Source organism: Giraffa tippelskirchi, chromosome 4 (assembly GCF_054371585.1).
Source record: "Giraffa tippelskirchi isolate mGirTip1 chromosome 4, T2T-mGirTip1v1.2.pri, whole genome shotgun sequence".
In the NCBI taxonomy this organism is placed as follows: domain Eukaryota; kingdom Metazoa; phylum Chordata; class Mammalia; order Artiodactyla; family Giraffidae; genus Giraffa; species Giraffa tippelskirchi.
This window is the reverse complement of record NC_137278.1, coordinates 5,146,469-5,172,695: the sequence shown is the minus strand read 5'-3', so window position 1 is coordinate 5,172,695 and position 26,227 is coordinate 5,146,469. Positions and strand designations below refer to the sequence as shown.

The 26,227-nt window shown below is 48.4% G+C and overlaps 1 protein-coding gene across 22 annotated transcripts in view; it reads right to left on the bottom strand.

Moving 5' to 3' along the window:
• RAPGEF1 (Rap guanine nucleotide exchange factor 1) overlaps positions 1-26,227 on the bottom strand; it is a 245,696-nt gene that overhangs the window by 95,341 nt on the left and 124,128 nt on the right. For 2 of the 22 annotated variants that reach the window (XM_081594630.1, XM_081594654.1), the window contains exon 1: positions 21,417-21,850. The exons of 18 other annotated variants lie outside the window; for them this stretch is intronic. In XM_081594630.1, the coding sequence (XP_081450756.1) occupies positions 21,417-21,480 (64 nt within the window). In that variant the 5' untranslated portion in view covers positions 21,481-21,850. Of the gene's footprint in view, positions 1-2,474; positions 2,559-21,416; positions 21,851-26,227 lie in introns of those variants that run through there. 2 more of the 22 variants (XM_081594651.1, XM_081594648.1) reach the window with 2 other exon arrangements.

The window sequence follows — 26,227 nt, the reverse complement described above, 5'->3', positions numbered from 1 at the left end:
CAGAGCCATCACCTCAGCCCTGAAATCAGAGTCAAGCCACCACCCAGACTATCTACACACAACAGCTTGGCTCCTGCTGGGAAAGTAACTGTTGTTTCCTGACCTCCCTAGACCTCCAGATCAGGTGACTGAGTTAGAGCCCCTCTGCACTGCAGGGTAAGTTGACCTCCCCTCCCCTCGGCAGCAAGAGGGGCCTCTGCTCCCAGGACTCGCCTCAGTGCTGGACACACGCGAAGTCCTCAGTAACTAGCTGAATGAAGTAAAAGGTCAGAGCCCACGATATGCCTCCTCAGCCCCAGATACTTCTCATTCATGGCACTTGAACGTAATGACACAGTTGTACTAGAATTATTTAGTCGAACTATGAGTGGGGTATGAATGGGGGCGAAAAGGAAGATATAAGATAAAAACATGTCGAATGCTGAGGTTCAAAATCGTACCAAGATAATAAAATTACCAATAGTATCAATTATGTTAAAACAAACTGCTAGCCTCTGGCTTCTTAAAAATACTGGAAAATTGGAGAACGATCAATTAATAACCAATTACTTTTGAGTGGCCAACTGAATGTCTTGCAGAGGGAATTCTATTCACCTCCCTTCCCCCTCCACCCGCCAAAAGACTGTTCTCAACTATGTTCCCTTTAGAATTCATGTTTTGAAACGTCACGAGTGAAGTGATCCTCAGATTTTTCTTTTCTTTTCTTTTCTTTCGTTTTACAATTTTTTGGCTGTGTTGTGTGGCATGCAGTAGCTGAATTCCCCGACCAGAGATGGAGCCTGTACCTCCTGCAGTGGAAGCATGGTGTCTTAACCACTGGACTGCCAGGGAAGTTCTGGCTTTTTCTTAACCCGGAGGAAAGACAACACGCAGAGGGACTTTAATCAGCTATACTCCAGTATAAAACAAGAAGTTAAAAAAGAAAAAAGACACATTTTAGCCATTTGTACAACCACCTTCCTATTGAGAACTCAGAGCTTGCCCAGCCCCCAGGTTGGTGCCAAGGACAACCAGCTTAAACGTAGTTGGTAAATACTTAACGTCAAGTAGGAGACCCTGTCTCCTCTCCTTCCGTGGCATCCATCCCAGGACCTCTCCACCCCAAGCCTTAAAAGTAGGTGGTTTTTTTTTTCCAATATTTATTTGGCGGTGCCGGGTCTTAGTTGTGGCATGTGGGATCTAGGGGTTTCCCTAGTAGCTCAGCTGGTAAAGAATCCACCTGCAATGCAGGGGACCCCGGTTCGATTCTAGTTCCCTGACCAGGTATTGAACTGGGGCCCCTTGCACTGGGAGTGCAAAGTCTTAGCCAGTGGACCACCAGGGAAGTCCCAAGAAGTTGTTAGTTTTGATATAAATAGAAAAGTGTCAGCCCTGATACTCCATCATCACGGGTCCCAACCACTGGCCCACAATACCCTTTCAGTGGCTTGTACAAGCGTTAGCACCCACATGAGCACACTCGACACAGCAGTTCTCCCAATAAATCATGGGAGGCCCTCATGGAGGGAGGCTTCCTGGGACTTCCGAATGGAAAATACTCTCACTAGGAGCCCCGCTGCCCATGAAAAGAAGTAAAAATGACCCACAGCAAGGTCTCTTTCTCCCCTCTGAAGGTCAGGACGTGTGCAGTTACATCCTGGGGCAGAGCTACCTTGAGGAGATGGTGCTGGCAACACCATGCCAGGCAAAAGGCAGGCCTTTCAAGATGGACTTGGAACATTGTCCCTCCAAGTCAGTCCCTTTAAAAGCTCCCAAATCCCGTAAGTCAAGAACTTTGGGGAGAACTGAGTCAATTATTCTGAGTTTGTAAACACTTGCAATCAGTGGTTTTGACTCCTACGGTAATAAAAATAGAGAAAGCCCTGAGCCACAGTTCACTGTTTATATGTAATGCAAGCAAACAGTGGGTTTCCTCCTGTGCTCATTTCAGTGAATGGTGACCACTTGTGAACATGAGCCAGAAACCTGGCTGGCCTCCTTCAACTGCTGACACCCTGTGATCCCCAGACCCCCGCCTGCGCCGAGGCCTGTGTATTTCACTTTCCGAGTATCCAGGGGCTCTGTGCCACCGCCACCACCCTCATCCAGCAGCCACCGCCTGCGGGGACAACTGACTCGGCCTCCGAGTCCACTCCTGCCCTCTCCAGTCCATTCTCCCGCCACAGTCAGGGTCATCTTCAAACACAAATCTGACCTCTCCCTGTCTCTTTCACAGACACACGCACCCACGTGCCACCTGACACAACGACTGACAACGACTGTCTGTGCAGCTTGTCAGTGCTCTTCAGCTCAAGGCTCTGGCCAAACAGGTCCTGTGAGTGGCCCCCTCGCCACCCCCAGACCGTGGCCTTGGGGCCTTCTCATGGTGCTTCCTCATCCACAGGGTCGTGTCCCCACCCCCCACCCACAGGCCCTGCTCGTTTCAGCTGGCTAACCCTGACTTAACCCTCCAGACCTCAGCTCTGCTAACTTACATAGCATTTGTCAGTCTGCAATTAGAATTCAGGTTTGGAAACATTTGTGCCTCACAGCATCTCACACAGCAGGTGCTCAAACATCTGTTGATAGAAAGTGAAAAAAGGAATTAATCAATGAACTATCCACTCAATGCTTTAATTCCTTTCACTGCATTGGGACTCCTGAGATTTAAAACTCAAGCCAATTTCAGTCTCAGCCTGGGGTTGGCGTGGGGGGTTCACCCCATTTCCTAATTTGCGAGAGACAATTTAAATCATTCAAATCACACCAATCAATGCCCACAGCGCAGTAGCCATCAGCAGTAGCCCAGGAACAACAATGGGATTACACACACTTTGTACACATTGGAGCCAGAGGGATGTAGACACCAATCCCAGTTAGGTCACTGGGTAAAACCAGGAGTAAGTTTAACTTCTGGGGCTGTTTCCTTCCTGTAAAGGGGGCTGATACCACCTTCAGCCATGACTCTTTTGGTAGCAAGGGACAGAAACCACATGAAACACGTTCAAGTGAAAAGAAAGGTTTAAGGGAAATAAAGGCTTCCCAGGTGGTGCCAGTGGTAAAGAACCTGCCTGCCAACGCAGGTGAGATGTAAGAGACAAGGGTTCCATCCCTGGGTCGGGAAGATCCCCTGGAGGAGGGCACAGCAACCCATTCCAGTATTCTTGCCTGGAGAATCCCCATGGACAGGAGCCTGGCAAGCTGCAGTCCATAGGGTCGCACAGGGTTGGACACGACTAAAGCAATTTACCTTAGCACGCAAGGTAAATAAGACTAAGGAGACTCCTGGGAATCCAAGGCAAGCTCACCCCACTGTCAGGAAGGGTGAGAACCAAGAAGGCGGCCCTGAGGACCAGTGTCCTCCACCTCTGCCTCTGCCCGAGCTCCATGTCCCATCGAGGCTCACTTCCTTAGGGAGCTCGCCTAGCAGCTTTAGATGCCATCTTTATGTCAAAACTCCCAGTTCACACCTCGAATCCAGCTCTCTCTCCTTGCACACTTAACTCTCCACTCAGTATCTCCATTTGGAGATCTAAAAGGCACTTCTGCTTGAACTCCTGACCATCCCCCACAGCAGCTCCATTCTCAAAGTTAGGGGTTCAGGCCAGAAACCGTGAAGTCCCCCTTTACTCCCCTTTTCTCCTACAGCTCTTATCCAAGCAGCCAGGAAACCCTGCTAGTCCTAATCTTTGAAATCCCTCAGAGCCACGCACCCTCCGTCATCGCACGGCAGCTCTCTGGACGCTGCTCCAGCTTCTAGCAGGGCTTCTCCATTCCCCTGCATGCACAATGGAGTGATCCTGTGTGTGTGCGCTCAGTCGCGTCCAGCTCTTCTGCGACCCCACGGGCTGGAGCCCACCAGGTTCCTCTGTCCATGGGATTTTTCAGGCAAGAACTCTAGAATGGGTTGCTATTTCCTCCTCCAGGGGATCTTCCCAACCCAGCGACTGAACCCACATCTCCTGTGTCTCCTGCGTTGCGGGTGGATTCTTTACCTGCTGAGCCATGGGGAAAGCCTACGAAAACTGAAGTCAGATGGTTTCACTGCTCAGCTCAGAACTCTGCAACACCTGCTGTTGCCCTCATGATGAAAATCAAAGTCCTCACAACGGTCCTCAAAGCCTGCGAGGATCTTCCCTCTCTGTCCAGTCATCCCAGACTCTCACACCTCCGTGAACACAGCTACCTAACATTCCGCCTCCTGGAATGTCTGTCCCCCAGGTACGCGCTGGGCCAACTCCCTTTCTCCAAGTCCTGACGCAAACCTCACCCTCCCAACAAGGCCACCCTGTCTGCCCGCTTTAACTCTGCAACCTGACCCTTCGGAGCTGAACTCCTAGTCCCCCTTCCTCTGCTTCCCACAGCACTTCTCACACACACTGTATGTAATTCACTAGTATGTGCATGCCTCCTCTGAGCCACTACTCATAAAATGGGAGCACATCACGGCTGCCTACCTCCAATTCTTTAGGACTCTTTAGCTCAAACGCCCACCAGTGATTAGACTGTCGCTGAGTCCTGGTTCAAATTCCTGAGCCAGAACCAACTGGCCCAGCTCATCCTTCCAAGGCAGGTCACAAGACGTAGGTCAATGGCCAGCTGCTTGCGGAAGAGCCATTAAGGGCAGAAGGTCCTCTGCGCAAAGCTGAAAAAGAGCAAAGCCATCTGGACCTATCTGGTGGGGGAGCACAGGCTCCCCAAAGACCACAGGAGCAGTGCTGTACTAGAGCAGAGTGCCATCACGGACGTTAGAGAACGCCTAGAAGGCGCCAGATCCGAGCAGGCGTTTGGCTCCCAGTACTGACCTCGGCCCGAGCTGTGGATTAAGTGGTCTCCTCAGTGTCTGGTCCACCCAGAAGAGCTTCCTCACACTCTCAGGTAACTTAGGCATCCTAGCCATAAACACATTTTGTTGACATGGATAATTGGTAAAAACGCTAAATATTAAAAGGAATGGATTAAACTCTGCAGGCAAGCAGGCTTTTTTTTTTTTCTTTTAAACCTCTCATTGTTCCCCCTTTCACTGCTGAGGATTTTATAATCATCAAAAGACAGAATGAGCTGAGCCAGCCAGGTGGCTCTGGTTCACGGTCTCAGGTGCGATCAGGGCTGCATCACCGGAGGCTTGACCAGGGCCATCTCCAAGCTCACCCCCGTGCTGTGAGCAGGAGGGGACCTCAGCTCCTCACCCGGGAGCCTCTCCTCACGACAGGGCAGCTCGTCTCTCCGAGAGAGAGAGGCGGGGGCAGAACCCTCTGACCTTCAGAAGCGACAACCATCTATTGCTTGTGCCATAGTCTCCTGGTCATGTGATCAACCCCGACCCCAGATGGCATGGGCTGCACCTGGGCTTGTGAGCGCCAAGAGACAGGGTCCCTGGGGCTGCCTCGGAGGCTGCCAACCACAGGTTACTCATGCAGACCAAGGCCTGTTTTAAAAGGGCCCAGACCTGAGATGGTTTTTTACATTATTGTTGTTGTTCAGTCACTAAGTCGTGTCCAACTCTTTGTGACCCCGTGGACTGTGGCACGCCAGGCTTCCCTATCCTTCACTGTCTCCCAGAGTTTTGTGGGGTTTTTTTAAACGCTGTAAAGAACTGTAAAAAAAAAAAAAAAAGAAAAGAAAATGAAGAAGAATATGTGACAGAGACCACACACGGTCTGCAAAGCCCAAATTATTTATTATATGGCTCTTTATAGAAAATGTTTGATGACTCCCCTAATGTAGACTGCTTATTATAGATGATTGAAGGGGTTTTCAAGGGTAATTTTGACTACAGGCAATGTTTCCCTTATGACCTGACTTCAGAAACTAGCCCCCAGGTAAGCAACTTCACTGAAGTACATACGCAGCAAACTGCAGCTCTGAATATGGTGATGCCAACCACTGGGAAATGAACCGGTCATCATAACCCGAGCAGAGGGAAAATAGCATGCCATGCCCCTAAGTAGGAAGTAGAGAAATACCAACTCGGTGAACGAATGAGTAAGAAATATTACACGGACACATCTTGGAAGTACAGAGTGACCATAAAAAATGAAAAATCTTCATTCAGTGATTTATAACATAAGACAAAGGGGAATTTTACACAGTCATTATCGTAGCTAACTCCATCCTTTGTTCATGCCTCCTTGTGCTCTATGAGGCAGGGGTTATTGGCTGTCTTCATTTGTACAGATGAGCAAATTGAGGCTGACAGAAATTATGTAATTTCCCCAAGGTTTCATGATAAGTAGCAGGATGATTTCCTCTTACAGCAAAGCACGTGAGAGTAAAGAGCAGCTCTGCATCGGGAACCTCCGGGCTGACACGTGGGCCCTCCCTGCTGCCCCAGGCGCCCCTCCGGGGAGGCTCTCCCTCTCGCTCCGCTGGCGGGACCCCAGCCCGGGGACTTCACGGGAGAGAGAAGCTCCTGGGCTCCCTGTAAGCAAGGCCACTGAGACCTGCAATGCTCGGTTTAACCTAATTCTCATTGAGGTGCTCCCTTTATCCAAAGAGAGCTTTAAAAAAGTATCTTCCCCATGGGCTTTGCTTTCCAACCAAGTATCTTCTGAGACTGTGGAATCAGCACCTAGACCGACTCCCGCTGCCTCCCCAGTGAGCTAAGCGGAGGGCAGCTGCTGGAGCTCCGGGGCCCACGGAGTCCGGGCACTGGAGTGATGGCAGGCCCATGCCGCTGCTCCTGCAACAGACGCAGGGCTGTCAGATACAGGACCCAGGACGCCCTGGCAGCCACTGCGCCGGGAGCTGAGCCCTAGGCCAGGGGCTTCCCCCGTGAACGCAAGGAGACCTCACTCTGCCCGAGAGGTCTCTGAGACGGCTTAGCTTGTCCACGCAGGTCTCAGGTTCAGGAACCTCAGGGCAAATGACTTGTTGGAGACTACCCAGCCAGCGGCAGAGCCAAAGCTCCCTGATGCTAAGGCTAATTTTTCTACCTTCTGGAAGATGTGAAGTCCAGCTGGGTGAGGAGGCAAATGCTGACCGCAACAAGTTCTGGAGGGAGGCAGACTTGAACAGAGGGAGTTGACCTTGGACCAGAAGCAGCGTGTCTGTCAGGGACAGAGGGGAGAGGCGGGGATAAGGGCACACACAGGAAGTCAGAAGGCCTGGAGGCAAAGGGGGTGTGAAGCGGGTCTTGAGGACAGTGGGAACTATGTGGACAACTGCTACAAGGAACAGGACAGCCAGCTGAGCGACAACATGCACGCCGTCTGTCAAAGGGCACTGACAGTGGAGACATACGTTTTGTGTCAATCAAGGTCCTAATTATATGCACCGCTGTGACCTCAATGGGATTCCAATAAACACAGCTGGCCAATCCCCACAGTAAACATGCAAACCACAACAATATAATTGCCTCCCTCAGTCCATCTTAATTATGAGATAATCATCATCTTCAAAAATATTATTCCCTTGCCCAGCAAAGAGAGGAAGCAGCACTCTGGTCTGCTTGCGCGCATAAACTCTCAGGACGGCGGGGCAGGGAGAAGATCAGAGAAAGCAAAGTTCGGGCCCCAGCTCTGCCCCCGACCAGCTGTGTGATCCTGAGCAAGTCACCAGACCCTCACGGACCCTGTTTCCCCATCTGTGAAATGAAGATAAAATACTATATCCATCACACAAAACTCTTGGGAGGCTCAAATGCAATATACTTGGCTCCCAGACCTGTTTGTCAAGATGGCCACAGTAATCCCCCTTGACCTCAGGGGCCTTCCATCCAGAGGGGGGTCTCTTCTACCTTGAATCTGGGCTGTCCTGGGACATGCTGTCACCAGCAAGTTGAAGCGGAGACAACACCGTGCCAGTTCTGACCCTGGGCCTCGGGAGGCCGTGTGCACCTTGCTCTCCAGGAAGCCTACAGCTGCCAGGTGAGTGACCTCGGGCCCCGGCTGGGACAGAGATGAGCCTCCCGGCAGTTGACCACAGACACAAGAAGGACCCCAGCCTAAACTGCCACTTTCAGAAGCGTGAACTAAATTAAGGCTGGGTCACTAAACACTGGAGTCATTTGCTAGCACTGACTGAGTGCTAGAGTGATACTCAAAACACACAGCTGCTGTAGCTTTTCCCTGTGCCAGGAATTCCCCCAGTCCTCAGTTCTTCCTTTTCTACTGGATTATTCTCAAAGATGGTGGAGTAGAAGGACATGCACTCATCTTCTCCTGCAAGAACTCCAAAATTACAACTTGCTTCTGCTGAACAACCATTGACAGGACAATGTTGGTTCCCAACAAAAAAAGATATCCCACATCCGAGGGCAAAGGAGAAGCCCCAGCAAGATGGCACGAGGGGCAAAATCATGTTTAGAATCAAACCCCATACCCACCAGAGATGCTTGGAGGGCTCAAACAAAACCTTGTGCCCACAAGGACCCAGAGACCCCACAAAGACTGAGCCAGACCTGTGTTTGAGTCTCCTGTGGAGGTCCGGGTCAGCAGTGGCCTGCCACCGGGGCACAGGCTCTGGGTGCAGCTACCTGGGTCACATAGCCTGTGGCTTAAGTCCTCTTGGAGGAGGTCACCATTAACCCCACCATGGAGCCACTGAGCAGATGACCCAAAAACTGCAGAACAATTATACCAAAGAAATTCTCACGCTGTTAAGTTTCTAGGACCCACAACAGATTTCCCAACCTGGGGATTTCCCAACCTGGCAAAGGGACTGAGAACCCCTAGAGAATTTGACTTTGGAGGCCAGTGGGGTTTGATTACAGAACTTACACAGGACTGGGGAAATAGACTCTTGGAGGGCACAAACAGAACCTTGTGCACACCAGGACCCAGGAGAAAGGAGCAGTGATCCCATAAGAGACTGACCCAGACTTGCTTGTGAGTGTCCAGGAGTCTCTGGCAGAGGCGTGGGTCAGCGGTGGTCTGCTGCAGGGTTGGGGGCACTGAATATGGCAGTGTGTGCTCAGGACCTTTTGAAGGAGGTCACCATTATCTTCATTACCTCCACCATAGCTTGGTCTCAGGTCAAACAATAGGGAGGGAACACAGCCCGCCCATCAACAGAAAATTGGATTAAAGATTTACTGAGCATGGCCCCGCCCACCAGAACAAGACCCAGTCTCCCCCACAGTCAGTCTCACCCATCAGGAAGCTTCCAAAAGCCTCTTATCCTTCTCCATCAGAGGGCAGACAGAATGAAAACCACAATCACAGAAAAGTAATCAAACTGATCACATGGACCACAGCCTTGTCTAATTCAGTGAAACTATGAGCCATGCCATGCAGGGCCACCCAAGACAGACGGGTCATGGTGGAGAGTTCTGACAAAACGTGGTCCACTGGAGAAGGGAATGGCAAACCACTTCAGTATTTTTGCCTTGAGAACCCCATGAACAGTATGAAAGGCAAAAAGATAGGACACTGAAAGATGAACTTCCCACGTCAGTAGGTGCCCGATATGCTACTGGAGAAAGGTGGAGAAATAACTCCAGAAAGAATGAAGAGAGATGGAGCCAAATAGAAAACAACACCCAGCTGTGGATGTGACTGGTGAAACAAGTAAAGTCTGATGCTGTAAAGAGCAATACTGCGTAGGAACCTAGAATGTTAGGTCCATGAATCAAGGTAAATTAGAAGTGGCCAAACAGGAGATGGCAAGAGTGAACATCGACTTAGAAATCAGTTGAACTAAAATGGACTGGAATGGGTTAATTTAATTCAGATGACCATCATACCTACTACTGTGGGCAAGAATCCCTTAGAAGAAATGGAGGAGCCATCATAGTCAACGAAAGAGTCCAAAATGCAATCTGGACTTGAGTGTAGTCTCAAAAATGACAGAATGAGCTCTGTTCGTTTCCAAGGCAAACCATTCAATATCATGGTAATCAAGTCTATGCCCCAACCAGTAATGCTGAAGAAGCTGAAACTGAATGGTTCTATGAAGACCTACAAGACCTTCTAGAACTAACACCCCCAAAAAATGTCCTTTTCATCATAGGGGACTGGAATGGAAAAGTAGGAAGTCAAGAGATACCTGGAGTAACAGGCAAACTTGGCCTTGGCGTACAAAATGAAGCAGGACAAAGGCTAATCGAGTTTTGCCAAGAGAACACACTGGTCATAGCAAACACCCTCTTCCAACAACACAAGAGAAGACTCTACACATGGACATCCCCAGATGGCCAACACCGAAATCAGATCAATTATATTCTTTGCAGCCAAAGATGGAGAAGCTCTATACAGTCAGCAAAAACAAGACCGAGAGCAGACTGTGGCTCAGATCATGAATTCCTTATAGCCAAATTCAGACTTAAATTGAAGAAAGTAGGGAAAACCACTAGACCATTCAGATATGACCTAAATCAAATACCTTACGATTATATAGTAGAAGTGACAAACAGATTCAAGGGATTAGATCTGATAGAGCACCTGAAGAACTATGAATGGAGGTTCGTGACATTGTACAGGAGGAAGGGATCAAGACCATTCCCAAGAAAAAGAAATGTAAAAAGGCAAAATGGCTGTCTGAGGAGGTCTTACAAATAGCTGAGGAAAGAAGAGAAGCTAAAGGCAAAGGAGAAAAGGAAAGATATACCCATTTGAATGTAGAGTTCCAAAGAACAGCAAGGATAGATAAGAAAGCCTTCCTCAGTGATCAGTGCAAAGAAATAGAGGAAAACAGCAGAATGGGAAAGACTAGAGATCTCTTCAAGAAAATTAGAGATACTAACGGAACATTTCATGGAAAGATGGGCACAATAAAGGATAGAAATGGTATAGGCCTAACAGAAGCAGAAGATATTAAGAAGAGGTGGCAACAATACACAGAAGAACTATACAAAAAAGATCTTCATGACCCAGATAACCACAGTGGCGTGATCACTCACCTAGAGCCAGACGTCCTAGAATGCAAAGTCAAGTGGACCTTAGGAAGCATCACTACGAACAAAGCTACTGGAGGTGATGGAAATCCAGTTGAGCTATTTCAAATCCTAAAAGATAATGCTGTCAAAGTGCTGCACTCAATATGCCAGCAAGTTTGGAAAACTCAGCAGTGGCCACAGGACTGGAAAAGGTCAGTTTTCATTTCAATTCCAAAGAAGGGCAATGCCAAAGAATGTTCCAACTACTGCACAATTGCACTCATCTCACACGCTAGCAAAGTAATGCTCAAAATTCTCCAAGCCAGGTTTCAACAGTACGTGAACCATGAACTTCTAGACGTTCAGGCTGGATTTAGAAAAGGCAGAGGTACCAGAGATCAAATTACCAACATGTGTTGGATCATCGAAAAAGCAAGAGAATATATAGGAAAACAACAGAAAAACATCTACTTCTGCTTTATTGATAACGCCAAAGCCTTTGACTGTGTAGATCACAACAAACTGTAGAAAATTCTTCAAGAGATGGGACTAGCAGACCACCTTACCTGCCTCCTGAGAAACCTGTATGCAGGTCAAGAAGCAACAGTTAGAACCAGACATGAAACAACAGACTGGTTCCAAACCAGGAAAGAAGTTCATCAAGGCTGTATATTGTCACCCTGCTTATTTACCTTATATGCAGAGTACATCATGCGAAATGCCGGGCTGGATGAAGCACAAGCTGGAATCAAGATTGCCGGGAGAAATACCAATAACCTCAGATTCGTAGAAGATACCACCCTTATGGCAGAAAGTGAAGAGGAACTAAAGAGCCTCTTGATGAAAGTAAAGAGAAGAGTGAAAAAGCTGGCTTAAAACTCAACATTCAAAAAACTAAGATTGTAGCATCTGGTCCCATCACTTCATGGCAAATAGATGGGGAAACAATGGAAACATTGAGAGACTTTATTTTCTTGGTCTCCAGAGTCACTGCAGATGGTGACTGCAGCCATGAAATTAAAAGATGCTTGCTCCTTAGAAGAAAAGCTATGCCCAACCTAGACAGCATATTAAAAAAGCAGGGACATCACTTTGCCAACAAAGGTCCGTCTAGTCAAAGCTATGGTTTTTCCAGTAGTCACGTATGGATGTGAGAGTTGGACTATAAAGAAAGCTGAGCGCTGAAGAACTGATGCTTTTCAATTGTGGTGCTGGAGAAGATTCTTGAGAGTCCCTTGGACTGCAAGGAGATAAAACCAGTCAATCCTAAAGGAACTCAGTCCTGAATATTCATTGGAAGGACAGATGCTGAAGCTGAAACTCCAATACTTTGGTGACTTGATACGAAGACCTGACTCATTGGAAAAGACCCTGATGCTGGGAAAGACTGAAGGCGGAAAGAGAAGGGGACGACAAAGGATGAGATGGTTGGATGGCATTACTGACTCTATGAACATGAGTTTGAGCAAGCTCCGGGAGTTGGTGATGGACAGGGAAGCTTGGTGTGCTGCGGTCCATGGGGTCGCAGAGAGTCGGACACGACTGAGCGACTGAACTGAACTGGATTATTCACATCTGCATTCAATCACACCTTTATCTCTCCCTTTAAAAAAGCTCTCCCTTGGGACTTCCCTGGTGGTACAGTGGATAAGAGCCTGCCTGACAATTGACACAGGGTCAATCCCTGGTCCAGGAAGATTCCATATGACACAGAGCCACTAAGCCTGGGCACCACAGCTATTGAGCCTGTGCTCCTCAACAAGAGGAGCCACCACAACGAGAGGCCCGTGCATCACAGCTATAGAGTAGCTCCTGCTCTCTATAACTAGAGAAAGCCCTTTCACAGCAACGAAGACCCAGCGCAACCAAAAATAAAATAATGGAAAAAAAAAAAAGCTCTCCCTTGACCCCGCTACCCTCAACAACCACCAACCTGTCTTTGCTCTGTCTTGCAGCAAAAGCCCTCAGGGAGCCGCTCACGCCCACTGTGTCTACTTCCTCTCCGGCCCCTCTCTCTCACATCCCCTTTCACCTCCAGCACCGCCCTGAAACTGGTCCAGGTCTCCAGTGAAGGCCATGGCCCTATGTCCTGTGCTCAATCTCAGTCCTTATGTGACTTGGCTCAGATCAGCAGCATCTGTCAGCCCTTGTTCTCGGCCCCTGGGACTGTCTGCGCCCGGTTTCCAGGACAACAAGGTCTCCGAGCCTCCTCCTGCCTCACCGCAGGGCCCTGCTCATCACCCCCAAACTCCTGATTCTGGGGTGTCCCAGGGCTCAGTCCTTGGCCTCTTCTCTAACTCACTTCCTTGGTAATCTCTCTCATCCAGTCTCAAAACTCAAAGACTCCAAAAAGCCCAGATTTCTTCTCTGAAATCCAGACTGCGACACTCAACCTGCCTAGTGACCGCGTCCTTTTAGGTCTCTAATAGGCACCCCAAACTCAACCTGTGCCAAATACAACTCCCGACCCCCTCCCCCAACCCCCGGGCCCCCATCCGCTCCTCAGCTCTCTTCTGTTTATAAGACAAAATGCTCAGACCAAAACACCTCCTCTTCTCTCACACCCCACATGTCACCCTGAGCGAGTCCCACTGGCTCTCCCTTCTAACCCCATCACCCACAAGGCTCCGCTTCTCCCTGACCTCAGCCTCGCGGGTCTCTCCCAAGTCCGCTCCAGCCAGGCGGGCCTCATACCGGCCTGTCGGCTCAGGCCCTCTGCTCCAGCTCCCTGTTCTCCAGAGCGCACGTGCCCAGACAGAGCGGCCCTCCCACCCAACTCCTCACAGCTGAGGCCTCTCCCCTCTCCAGCCTCTGCAACACTACCAGCCCCTCTCCTAGTCCTACATCCCCTCCCTGCCTTCTTTCTGTGATGCCTGTCACCTAACAGATTGTATATTTTACTGTTAATATTAAACTATACACTTCAGGAGCCAATGATGTCTTAATCTTTCATTAGATATCTCTTGTGCCTAGAACAGTGCCCGACACAGGAGCCATTAAATGAATGAATGTTGAATGGATGAAAGTCTGTCAATCAATGAATGAGTACAGAAACTGTGGAATGTTTTTACTATAGTGCCCCATTTAATGGTAAAGCAAAACCATTTAAGGCCTCCATATTCAAAGTACCAGGCTCTTCAAACCTTCCACAATCTCTTTTCCATTGTATTTTTATAGATAAAGACCTGAATGGTGTGATAAGCTAGAAAACAGAAGGTTCAGCTTAAGTAATCTCAATTTTAAAAACGAGGATGGTATTTAAGTCCATCCTCATTTGGAGGATGATATTTAAGTCCCTTTTCTGGCTTGAAATGTGAACAGTTCCGGTGACTGACAAGTGACCTGCTTCTGAGTTCCCCAGCAATAATGACAGCAGAGAGCACCAAACAAAAAAGACCCCGCAGACCAGGGGTTAGCACACTCCTGCCGGCAGCCCGAATCCTGCCAGCCTCTTGGCTGCATGTTCCTTGTATACAGCCTGCCAGGGAAGAATGGTTTTCCCATCTGCCATAAAATGGTTTCACCTTAACTGGTCATATAAGTATCTACATAAAACTGTCTTGATTTTGTCTCTTGCCCTGTGAAGCCTACAATATTCACTACCTGGCTCTTTAAATTTACCCACTCCTGACAAAGACGAGCCATCCTGGGGCAAATTCCTCAGCTGCAGACCACAAAGTCCCCAGACACAGGGACCTAGGTATTTCAGCAAGATGTGACTTCTAAAACTAAGTGCCCTAACATAACTGCCAAAAGGTAATTAGATATCAAGTGGCCAGTGGCCACTGCTATTATCTTAAATACTGGTAACACCCTCCATGTGTCTGGAAAAGAAACAGCCAAACACGGAAATGTATCTTACGTATGTTCCCAGGGTAAAGTATATCCTAAAACCAAGGGCTAGGGGTAGATATTGTTCTAAATTTGGAAATATCTGATGACAAAGCGGAGTTTCCTTCCCTTTTCTTATCCACACCCAAAACAACACCCCATGTTTCTCATGAGAAAAATTCCATCACACTTATGGCTTCCATTTCCTACATTTGATCTTTCACTTAACAACAACAAAAAAAGATTAATGGAAGTCTATAATGTATCCAGATTTCTTAGTACTAAATTTGGCATGCAGGAAGCTACCAGCATTACTGTAATATTATATCCAATATGTTATTACTGTATTATTACATCTATTATTGTATCATGGTATATACTTTGTATATGGTAGACACAATATATAATGTATTATATACACAATGTATTGAACATATATTCTGTAACATGTAAAATATATTTTATAAATAGAAAATATATAATCATTATATATATATGCTATATCGTTATATATCTTTATTACATACATTATATCAGTGCTATATTACTATCCTAACACTAAGCCACAAAGTAGCTGCAAGACCTTAAACAAGTTACTTCACTTTTTTCCCTCTTTTTTTTGGCTGCACCTTGCAGCATGCGGACCTCAGGTCCCCAACCAGAGCCTGAACCTGTGCCCCTGCCCAGGGAGTGCCAAACCTTAACCACTAGATGGCCAGGGCAGTCCCACTTCACTTCTTTATAAGCCTCGATTTCTTCACCGGCAAAATCAGGGAATCATTTTAGAGTTTTACCACTCTTTTCTAGCCCAAGACTCATTTCAAAAGCATGCTAAATAACCTTTGCTTTGAAAACTTCTCCTGCATGGAAGCCTGTGCATAGTCACACCCAATCACGACTTGGAACCCCACAATGAACGGGCGTGGACATCATCTTTGTCCATCACGGTAATATCCTGATGTTCTGCATTTGTTGACCCAAACCACCCTTGCAGCAAGGTTTGAAGCAAACAGTCTAAGAGCATATCTATTTTAATAACAATTGGGTTGGTGCCCAATCATGTAGGAGCATTTGGGGAAATGGTAATGAATTGTCCCCCAACAGGAACGGAAAGAGGAAGAGTTGGTCCTTCCTTACCCTGCCAAACAGCAGGTGTTACACTAACGATGCCAGCGTATCACTTCGGGGGTTACTCTGTCCCTTTCATGTGAGGAAATCAAAAGTGTTTAATAATCACTGCTCCCTGGGAGGCAAAAGACAAAAAGTTGAGATGGTAAATGAGAATCCCTGAAATCTTATCATGCCTTTTCTCTGTGAAATTCAACACTTGAATGAGACTGAGCCAAATCCAATGCAAAAGTCCATGGGAAAACAGAAATTTGAAACAAAAATAGATTCTTAGCACTGATAATGGCTTTTGAACTTCCCATCCCCTTCTCTGAGCCCCATGCCTGCATCATGGTGGCATTAGTAAAACCAGTTTAAGTTTTACAAGGAAAACAATTTCAAAATGACAATACTCAATGCGCATGTGCTTGTGGCTATCTGATAAATTTATGCATCGCTCATGAAAATGTTAACATGTACATGCCTTTTGGAAAAACAACGCGGCAACAGCCCACGGCAGGTTCCTGGACTGGGAACTTTACCTTAAGAACTCATGCTAAAGAGATCATCTAGCAAATCACAAACGTATGAATACAGCTGCTTATTGTTACCTTATCTCTTACAGCAAAAAGAGAAAACAATATCAGTATCCAGCAGCGGGAGCACGATCTAGTAAGTTATGGAAGAGCAACATGATAGAATGCCACTGTCTTTACGGTAGCTCCAAAGACCACGTATGAAAAATGCGCATGTGAGCGCAGCAGCTCTGGAAAAGACGACCAGTAAGCAGCTCGTCCTTCGGCTCATCTACCAGCTTTCAGGCCCTTTAGATCCAGACACGCAAGATGCATTTTCCTCTTGGCATTTCATCAATTTTTTTCCAATTTCTTCTTTAATAACATAACATCTTTTCACCTAAGATAAAATGTAATTTCCCTGGACTTAATCTAAAAATAACAATAATAAACTCTTACTGGATGTATACTACGTGTCTGGTACTGTTCTAAGTATTTTACATGCATAAACCCCTCGATCCTCACGTCACCCCATGAGGTAGGTACTATCTACAGATGAGAAAACTGAGGCCCAGAAGTTAAGGAACTTGCTGACCATCAGCCAGCTGGAAGTGGGAGAGCAAGGCATCAACCCTGGCACTTGGGCTCCAGTGTACAGGCTCCTCACCACTTTGCAATCAGGAAAAAGACATTTCAACATTATTCAGGATGGGAAAATGGATTCTCCTGGTTAGTTCCATATTCCAGTTAACTAAGAACAGCTCAACTATGCCCAGTCCTGCAGTAACTACTTTCAAAGAAATTCAGCACCATAAAAAGTGCCCTGGGGACCACGGTGCCCAGCAGCACCCATGCCTTCTGCAGGTACTGAACACCAGGGGAGCTCGCAGATGCAAACAGCAGTGATCGGTGCGTTTGCTCACTGATTCACAGCTCACCAGGCACCTCTGAGATCATCTGGCATGTGATCCCTTCAACTGAGGGAAGGAAGTGGGTAGTTAGCCAAGCTCCCACTGCTAGCTGGCCTGTGTACAACCAGGGTTCGTTCTATTACGCAACGTGTGATAACAAGAATGACTATGATTCATTAAGTGCCTGAGTATGCTAAGGGCTATGACTCCTTTACATGAATTCTCTCCTTTAATTGTGCACAACAGTCCTTCGAGGTATGCATTATTATTAATGTCACACAGAAATTAGGAAACAGGCTGGGATATGTAAAGTCGTGTGGCTGGCCTCTCTCAGAGGGAAGACCCTGAGCGGGGTGCCGGGAGCACAGCACCCAGCCCTGCACGTTCTGGAGCACGTTCTGGAGCTCGTTCTGGATGGAGCACGGCAGAGCAGGCAGACAACGGATGGGGGTGGGGGGGGGGAGGCCTGCTCCAGCTGCGGCCAGAAAAGCCATCAATGGTAATGATCTGGCACGAGGGCTTCCTCACTAGCCAGCTTGGGACAGGCTTGCAGAGGCAAGTCTAAACACCGCTGCTGACTGGGATCCAGACAATTATAAATCTGCCCCTGTGGCAGAGGAACCAGAGAGCGTGCTCAATTTATGCAAATCCGTGACTCCCCACCCCCACCCCGGCCAGGCACCTCCTTCTCGGGGTTGCAAAGCCCACAGTCACCCCAGCCTGGGAAAGACACTTTTTATAGTCAGCGCTTCCACTGAGGGTGTTCATTTCACTCGCTCACACCTAGCTGTGTACAAACATGCAAATCATTAATATTTCCATTTGCCACACCAGTGTGGCCTTGAGCGGGGGGATTTCTGAGGGAGATCATTCAGTGTGCAACTACAGGCACAATGTTTAATTCCCAAGGAAACGTCTGCTCATGTTGTATTCCCCAAAGCCAGAATAACTCCTGCAAGCCACCCTTCAAGTTATTCCTGCGGGAAAAAAAAAGGACCAGAAGAAACAAGGAAGTCTTCTGAGAGCAGGGGATAGTAGGTATATTTCAGAGAAGTTCAGAGCAGCTCTAGGCTGAAGGTTTCCCCGGGTGTCTGGGTCAAGCATCAACAACCAAACGCTGACTAAATGATTTAAGTACCTTTAGTGAAGCGATTTTTTGCGGTGTGAACAATCGTTGATGAATTTAGTCTCTGTGAATTCAGAGCTGCTGTGGCATACAGGAGGTTGAACCTGTTTTCATCCCCCGATGTCTCTACTTTGGGCAGAGAACTGCAAAGCCGGAAGGCCAGCACCGGTAGCATCTACCACACACCAGGAACCACGCAGCACCTTTCATACCCCAGGTACACCTGTGGTAGAACCAGGAGCCAGGCAGCACTCAGCTCGGTCACCGAGTGCCATACACTGGGTGGGTGTGGAGGGCAGAACCCCGACCCCGACAGACAGCCCTCAGGTTTTTGATCAGGTCATGCAGTAACCAGAATTCACCTGTTTGAGGTCAGATAGCAAGACGGGGCAGAACTCTGGCTGGCTGGACCACGTAGGATCATAGAAGCTACTGCCTTATCCCATCTCCCATCCTATATTTTTGGGCAGGGACCTGCTAGAACTCAGCATGGTAATACAAATGATTCCAATTTATCAACTACGGCAAGCATTCGTTAGTGTAAAAACCAAAAAAAGGCTGTACTGTCTCTTTCTTAAGTCTTGGGTTTTGAGAGCTGTAAGAAAAACTAGGATTGTAAGAGTCAGAGAATATAATGTTGGTTCTCTCGAAGGGTCCACGTCTCACACTGTTTAAAATTAGAGAGACAGTACCGCAGGTAAAATGCCCTTTTAGGGTGACAGCAAGCAGAGACAGTGGGGTTCACGTTTCTCAAACTGGTATTCTGGCACCATGGAAGCAGAAACATCAATGATCTAAAAGGCAGATAATGATTTCCTTTAAATGTCCCTTCAGAATTTATTCTGGATTTGACCTTCCCAATCACGACTGTCCGGCTCAGGTTAAAGTCGGCATGGCAGGTCAACAGACAGGCTGGAGAGCAGTCAGAGGGAGCCGGGGCTATTGCAGCTGCCTGCAGCACCCACACACGAGGACAAGACCCAGTTTCAGTTGCCCCTAAAGCAAGGCACTAATTGCACGCCGCCTGCCCACCAGCCTAGAGCCATCAAGTCATTCCCGGTGATTTCATGTTCGTGCTGAGCCTCAACTTCAGATCAGGCTCAGGGTGGTGATAGGGATTCAAGAAATCATTCCTGAAAACTGTTCTGAAATTCCTGTTTCAAAACATCAATGGCCTTTACTGACAAAGACAAACTGTGAAGAACAGATAAACTCCACACCCCCGTTATTGTGGGTTCTTGGCAGAGCATCCATAGATGTTGGATCGGAGAATAAACTGCAGGTACGGGGTCTCCCATATGCAAATCAAATCCCTACACTGGCAGAGACGTGCCCCTGGTCCACAGGATCTGTGAAGACCCAGAAATCAGCGGCAACTAATTTCTCTTTTTACCCCCAATTCACTGTGGATTCTGAAATCCCTGCCATCAGCCCCTCTCATTTACATTTCTGAACACAACTAAACACAACAACACAACAGCTTTCATTTTTGTCTGTAAGCCCAGCTGCTTCCAGTGGAAGTATCAAGAAGCTTTCATTCTACATTTTCCTAAGAAAAACCAGAGACAACTTGAAAGTAAGTAAAACGTTAAATTCCTGTTACAACACTGGTGATTTGAGATATTGAATCACGCAGATTGTCTTCTTGGTAGCTGGAGATACCAGCCCACACGGCAGTGAGAGACAGTATTGCATCCCAGCCCACATGTAAATACCCATGTCTGCTACGAGTCATTCTTTTGAAGGACAAGGTATTATGACATATGAAGCAACTGCTTTTTTTTCTTTTAATGTTTTTCTCCCCCAAGTGAGTAAAGTACGTTAAAGAAAATATAACAAATCTCATATATTCATTACCTGGATTGTAACAGTTGTTAAAATGATCCTGTTTTTCTTACCTATATGCATGTGTTCACTCACTCACCTGAACCGTTTTAGAGTAAAATTATAGACAGTATAACCCTTTCCTCCTAAATACTTTAGCATGACGACACCAAAACGGACATTCTCCTACATGACTCAATACCACCATCACACAATGGTTTCAGCAACAGTTTCCAAATACTATCTACCACCCAGTTCATATTCAAATTTCCTGGTCTGTCCCTCAAATGTGTTTTATGGTTTTTTTATTCAAAGCAGGATTTGATAAAGGACCAGAAAGGAGTACCTTTTCCAAACTAACTCGTTGACTGATGGGAACTAAGAAGCGGAATGGTAAGTTAGCATCCCACTGACTTTTTTCAAGAAGGAAAAAAAACTTGTTCATAACCTGACCACAAAAGACAACTACTACTGACATCTCCATGTGTTTTCTCCCAGTTTATTTTGTTTGGTCATAAACATACACCTGTGCACACACTTGCGATCAAACTGTCTTGCTGCAGGTCAGGTGCTACCTCCCTTCTTTGTTGGCAAGTAGAGATAAAAGAGTCCACACCTGAGGAAGCCCTGTGGGCACTATCTTTGGTATTTTGGTGCCTGCTGGGTCTGCGAACTGCTGGTCTGCTAGGTTAGTCACAGTGAAAAAGGCAGCAAGTGTCCTGGGACCCGGTTCAAGGGTCCTCCAGTCCCAAGCACACCACACTGCTGTGTGGTCCCTCTGGCTTCTCCCTTCTCAGAGTGGACACTAACACAAGCCCGAGTGACATGGAGGAGGTGGTAACAGGATATCGAGGATAGACAAACACAAGGCTGTTTTTTTAATAGGAGGTACTCTGAACTCTTTGGAAGAAAGGTGCTATGTATTTAAAAGCCATCATTAACATTCTCTAAACCAAACTGTCACTGAAAATGCAAACTCCTGGATATCAAAATTTTTCTTTGGGATATTTTTTAAAGCCGAAAAATTTCAACCCAGAGACATGTGCTGCACTAAATAAAAAAAATTCAAACTGAACTAAGTTCTCAGCCAAGTCAGGCCATCAGAGAACTGCAAATCATTTCATTCCTTAGGGGAACTGTCTGTTCATTTTCTTTAAACTATGCCGAACTAGAAGCATGGTCTTATCTGAAAGGTACCCCCCCCACCCCTGCCCCAAGCAGGTCCAGGTCTGGTTTTACACCAAAGTATCCCAGCAGAAGGCTGCCATATGCCTTCTTCCCAGGGACCAGGTGCAGGGTCTTCTTACCTTGTTTCCAGGGACACAGGTGGCTTCGTTTCAGGGGCTTCTGTTTTTCAACAGCATTGCCCATTCTAAATAAAGCCAGAGGATCACAGAGCCCTTCTAAGCCCAAGTGTCTTTGCTGAAGAGCAAACACGGACCAAGTCACCAACTGGACGGGGATTCATCTCTCAGACATCTCCATCACCCAGCGGTGAGCCCGTGCAAGAAAAATTTGAACTCTGCTCTGAAAGGTTTTTGCCTCCTGCCTCTCAAACTCTCTTCACTTCCAGGGAGGAAACCAGAATACAAGGCTTGTTACCGCCCCGGCGGTGGGTCTCGGGACCCGTCTATTCTAGGAGCTCCTCCTCGGCCTTCCTGACACTCCAATACTCATCGGCACAGTAGCAGCCTCGGAGACTGAACTTCACTTCCAAACTTCATCAACGCTGCTTTTCCTTGGGGGAGGAGTGGGAAATCACATGATCAAGAAGCTGAAAGCTAAAAATAGACCTGTTTGGGGGTGTGCCACAAGAAACACTGTCACAGAGACCCTGGGGTCACACCCTCTTTTTACGGTTCTAGCCCTTAGACCAGTGGGCATCATGTGACAAGTTCCATCGGCGAAAACAAACTGACTTCATTAAGACTGTGTTTCCAAGGGGAAAAGTAAACAAACATCAAAATGCAAGCTGCACTTCAGTTTCCAAAGGAGAGGAGCTCGGAAGACGAACAGGAGTTTGCAACCTCAAGCTCCAGTCCTACACTCGACGTTGGAATTAACCTTTCTGGAGAAAACGTTGCACCACCTAAATTCTGAACAACAGATTTCCTGGAACAAAGAGCATGAAATCATACACTTTTTTGTGGGGAAAAAAAAGAAAAGAAAACGTCAAGGTACACGGAAAGACTTCACTGACTGAGATCCCAGAGCCTAAGGGTAGAAAAGGTCTTCAGGAATCTCTGGAGCGCAGGCAGTGGGGAGACTGACTGAGGCCCCATGCCTGGGTCCAGATTCTGCCCTGCCCACCGAGCACAGCTGTGTCGGTTTCCTCATCTGTTAGCTGGGGAGAACGCCGTAGTCCTACCTCCTCGGCTGTGATGAGGACCAAATAAGACAGACACTTAGGAGTCCCCTCGGGAAATCGTTACCACCATCAGGTCACACAGTTTGACTGTGAAACCACAGAAGCTCAGCAGGCAGATACCTGGCTTCAGCCAATTTGGTCAAAGGCACGCAATCAAAGTGACTCGAGGGTACTATGGGGGAGCCAGAGTAAAATTTAAAGACAGAAAAAGGCCCGCGGAGCCAAAAAGCCGGCGTCTCAGAGGCACTCAGCACGCCAGGGCTTCCACCGCTCAGTTCGCTGCACCGGCCACGGCCAGGGCGCTGCGCCGGCCACGGCCCCTCCACGGGGGCGAGAGCGAGTCCTGCCGGCGTACGCGGGGCCAAAGGAGCCAATCCAGATCTCTGCGGGAGCCCGAGGTTCCGATTCCATCTACCGACACAGAAGTCATTTTCACACGATCGCGGCCCGAGAGTCCAGACTTCTCAAAGCCAACGGCACGTGTCCGTTTCACTCTCCCAGGGACTGGGCGAGAAGGAGAGGGGGCGCTTCAGGGACGGCACTGCCACCCGCCGCCCTCACACTGCGCACGGAGCGCGCCTTCCAGTCAAACCGCAACCACGAACGGGGAAAGAGCCCCAGCCGCCCGGAGGGGCCGCCGAAACCCCCAGCACGCCCGGCGCCATCAGTGAGCGCCCCACCCCTCTGACACGTTCTGAAGGGCCCTCCGTCTCCTTCCCCAAACCGTAATGATTTTCCTTAGGCAAGTGTTCAGTGCCAGGTATGTCTGACCTCATTTCTTCCACCAGACATTTAGTTCAATTTATCTACAGAAGCACAATAGGTCAGAGAAGGTCTACTTTTGAACCTGCATCTTAATGTCTCTTTTCACCTAAAGAAAGTTTTAACTTACCAAGTGCTCTGCACACAATGCCGCCCAGCACCAGCAGAACACCCGGACATGGTAGATGCCTAACGACAGATGAACCAATGGGCAGACAGGAGGACTAGACAAATGAAGACTTCTCGCCCCACTCCAACAAATACACCCTACAATGGGCTCACCAGAGCTCCTAGTCCACAAACAAACTCTCCTTCCAGCAAGAGCCAGGGCGCGGGCTCAGCAGAGCACCGTCCCGCCCACCTTCGCCACCCCTCCACTCAGGCCAGTCCTCAGCGGGGACTGTCCTTTGCATCTTGTTTGTCCCCATTGGTCTGTAAGGCCCTTGACGTTAGGAACCGACTGCGTCTGGGTCAGTTCCCCACGCGCCTGTGCGCACACAGGACAACAGGTCACCGCTGGAACCCGGGCTTGAGGCCGACTCCATCAATGCTGAGCTAGGGGCTGCCACGCTCAAATGGCGCTTCCATGAGGAAAAGATCCCTAGCTCCAGAGAGCTATGTTACTGCTGAACCTTCCAAACCAACTGGAGATGTCCCTGAGAGCAGCTGAACTGGAAGGGGGCTGGGGACATGGAAAGATGAATCCGACAGCCTTTTCTTAGAAAGTGTCTCCGGGACTTGTCCCCAGAAGGGCAAGCGACCATCTAGCCCACACCTCAGGGGGACACGGGGCTCTCAGGTGAGAGCGGTCAGAAGTGAGATGCCACCGAATGGCGAGTGCACGGCCAGCGTCTCGGCCTCCGTGTCCTGCACAGACGCCCTGAAGGGAAGGCTGCTGTCAGTGAGAGCCCCCTGAGCGTGTGCTCCCAGGTGACTCCCTGAAGCATTACTATCACAAGCCCCGAATCCCGACTCACAGAACGGCAGGGCCTAAGGACACAGACTGACAAAACCGTCTCCTCCTGAGAGCTTGGGGGGGAGGTGGGGCAGCGCCTGGGGTCAAGGCGCCACCCTCAGTGACACAGCCAGATCCAGACCCCAGAATCTTAACTCTTGGCCGGGCAACCTGCCACCTCTCCCTCCTGACCAGAGCGGGGAAGGAGCGGGAAATGCTGGCTTTGGAGGAGAGCTGGCCCAATCTGGATCTCTAGGTGGGCACCTCCCAGCTGGGTGACTTTGAGAAAGGAATTTGACCTCCCTGGACCTGATTTTTTTCATATGGAAAATATGTACTAACAGGTTGCCTACTTCATAGGGCAGTCTAAAGCTTCAACATGATATTTTAAAGGTGCCTGGCACACTTAAATAGTTACTGGGTTTCTTTAATATTATTTTATTATCTATGAATATCCAACTTTAGAGACGATACATAAAAGAAAAATTATTTGCCGTCATGAAGGATATTTTCCTTCTGTATCAGTAAGATTTGCTGCAACATTCTGGTAAACAACCTACTTCCTTAGCACAAATAAAATTTCACTTACAAATATCTGTATCATCAGAATAATGCAAGCAACATAAGCTGGGGAGGTAACATTGCGTCTACTGAAGTCTAAAGTGTTTTACAGAGTTGTATCCTCAATGCAGGGATTCCCTGGTGACTCAGTGGTAAAGAACCCATCTGCCAAGCAGGAGGCATGGCTTCAATCCCTGGGATGAGAAGATCCCCTACAGAAGGGAATGGTAACCAGTTCCAGTATTCTTGTCTGGGAAATCGCATGGACAGAGAAGCCTGGCTACAGTCCATGGGGTGGCAAAAAGAGTTGGACACAACTTAGGGACTAAACAACAACAATTACAACATCCCCAATGCAAGGCGCAACTGGATTCAGAAGAAACCTGCGTCAGGGAGTCCTGCAGGGCACCGCCCACTGCTCAAAAGAGAAAGGTCTGTGATGGCTGTCATGCACAACTTCCACCCCCACCCAGCGGGCAGGAGACGGAAACCGGGCTCTCCAGCGGGCGCCCAGAAGCTGACGTGGAGCTTTGTGCATGGAATTTGTCTGCTGGGAGGAAAGGCTGATGTTGGTCACTTCCCCTCCAGAGGAAAATACAATACAAGGAAGCACCGAGCACTGTGGGAATGTTCCAAAGTGGGAGCTGCAGCTCAGTCCAGAGCACAAACAAAGGGGATGACCAGCCTGCAGGTCAGACCGGCAGAGCACCGAGGCAGAAAGTCTGAGAGCCAGTCTGCTGGGCGCCCTTGTCCCTGCTTTGAAGTGATGTTTCTGCCCAGCGCCACGGAAGTCACTGACGGCGAAGGCGCGTCGCAAGCAATGCGTCACAGGAAACGCAGACCGGGGCTCTCTATGACACACATATGCACACTCACAGGTCAGTCTCAGACTGTTATGGCCTGAGTGGCCTGAGACTCACCCCACAAATGGGGAAGGTCAGACAAGGCAAGCAAAGAATCACTTAATTACCACGGTCATCAGCGCTGAGAAGCCCAGGGCAGGGGAAGCAAGTCTAGCAGGGCCACCTAATCTAATCTGAGCGGTCAGGGAAGGGTGAGACTTGGAGGAGGAGCTGCCCAAGCACACGGGGAAGCACATCCTGGGCCGGAACAGCATGTGCAAAGGCCCTGTGCAGCTGGAGGTATGAGAATGGGGGAGGCGGATGGGGGCAGGTGGGGCAGAGCCTTCGAGGCCCAGGGTTTCATCTCACAGGCTTCAGGGGGTGTCCGAAGTGTTGACCAAAGCACGTGCATTCATTTTCCTGGGAAGAGAAGTCCCTGGCATTCATTAAAGTCTCAAAGACTTCCAAAAGGTTGAAATCCACAGAGCTAGTCCAATCCTCTCATTCCAAAACAAGGAAACTCAGGTCCTCATTTTGAGGGAAAGACATCTCCCCAAGGGTTCACAGACAACCGGAGAACCCTCATTACTGGATCTCAGGCTGGTGTTTTTCCACAGCTAGCCAGCTGCC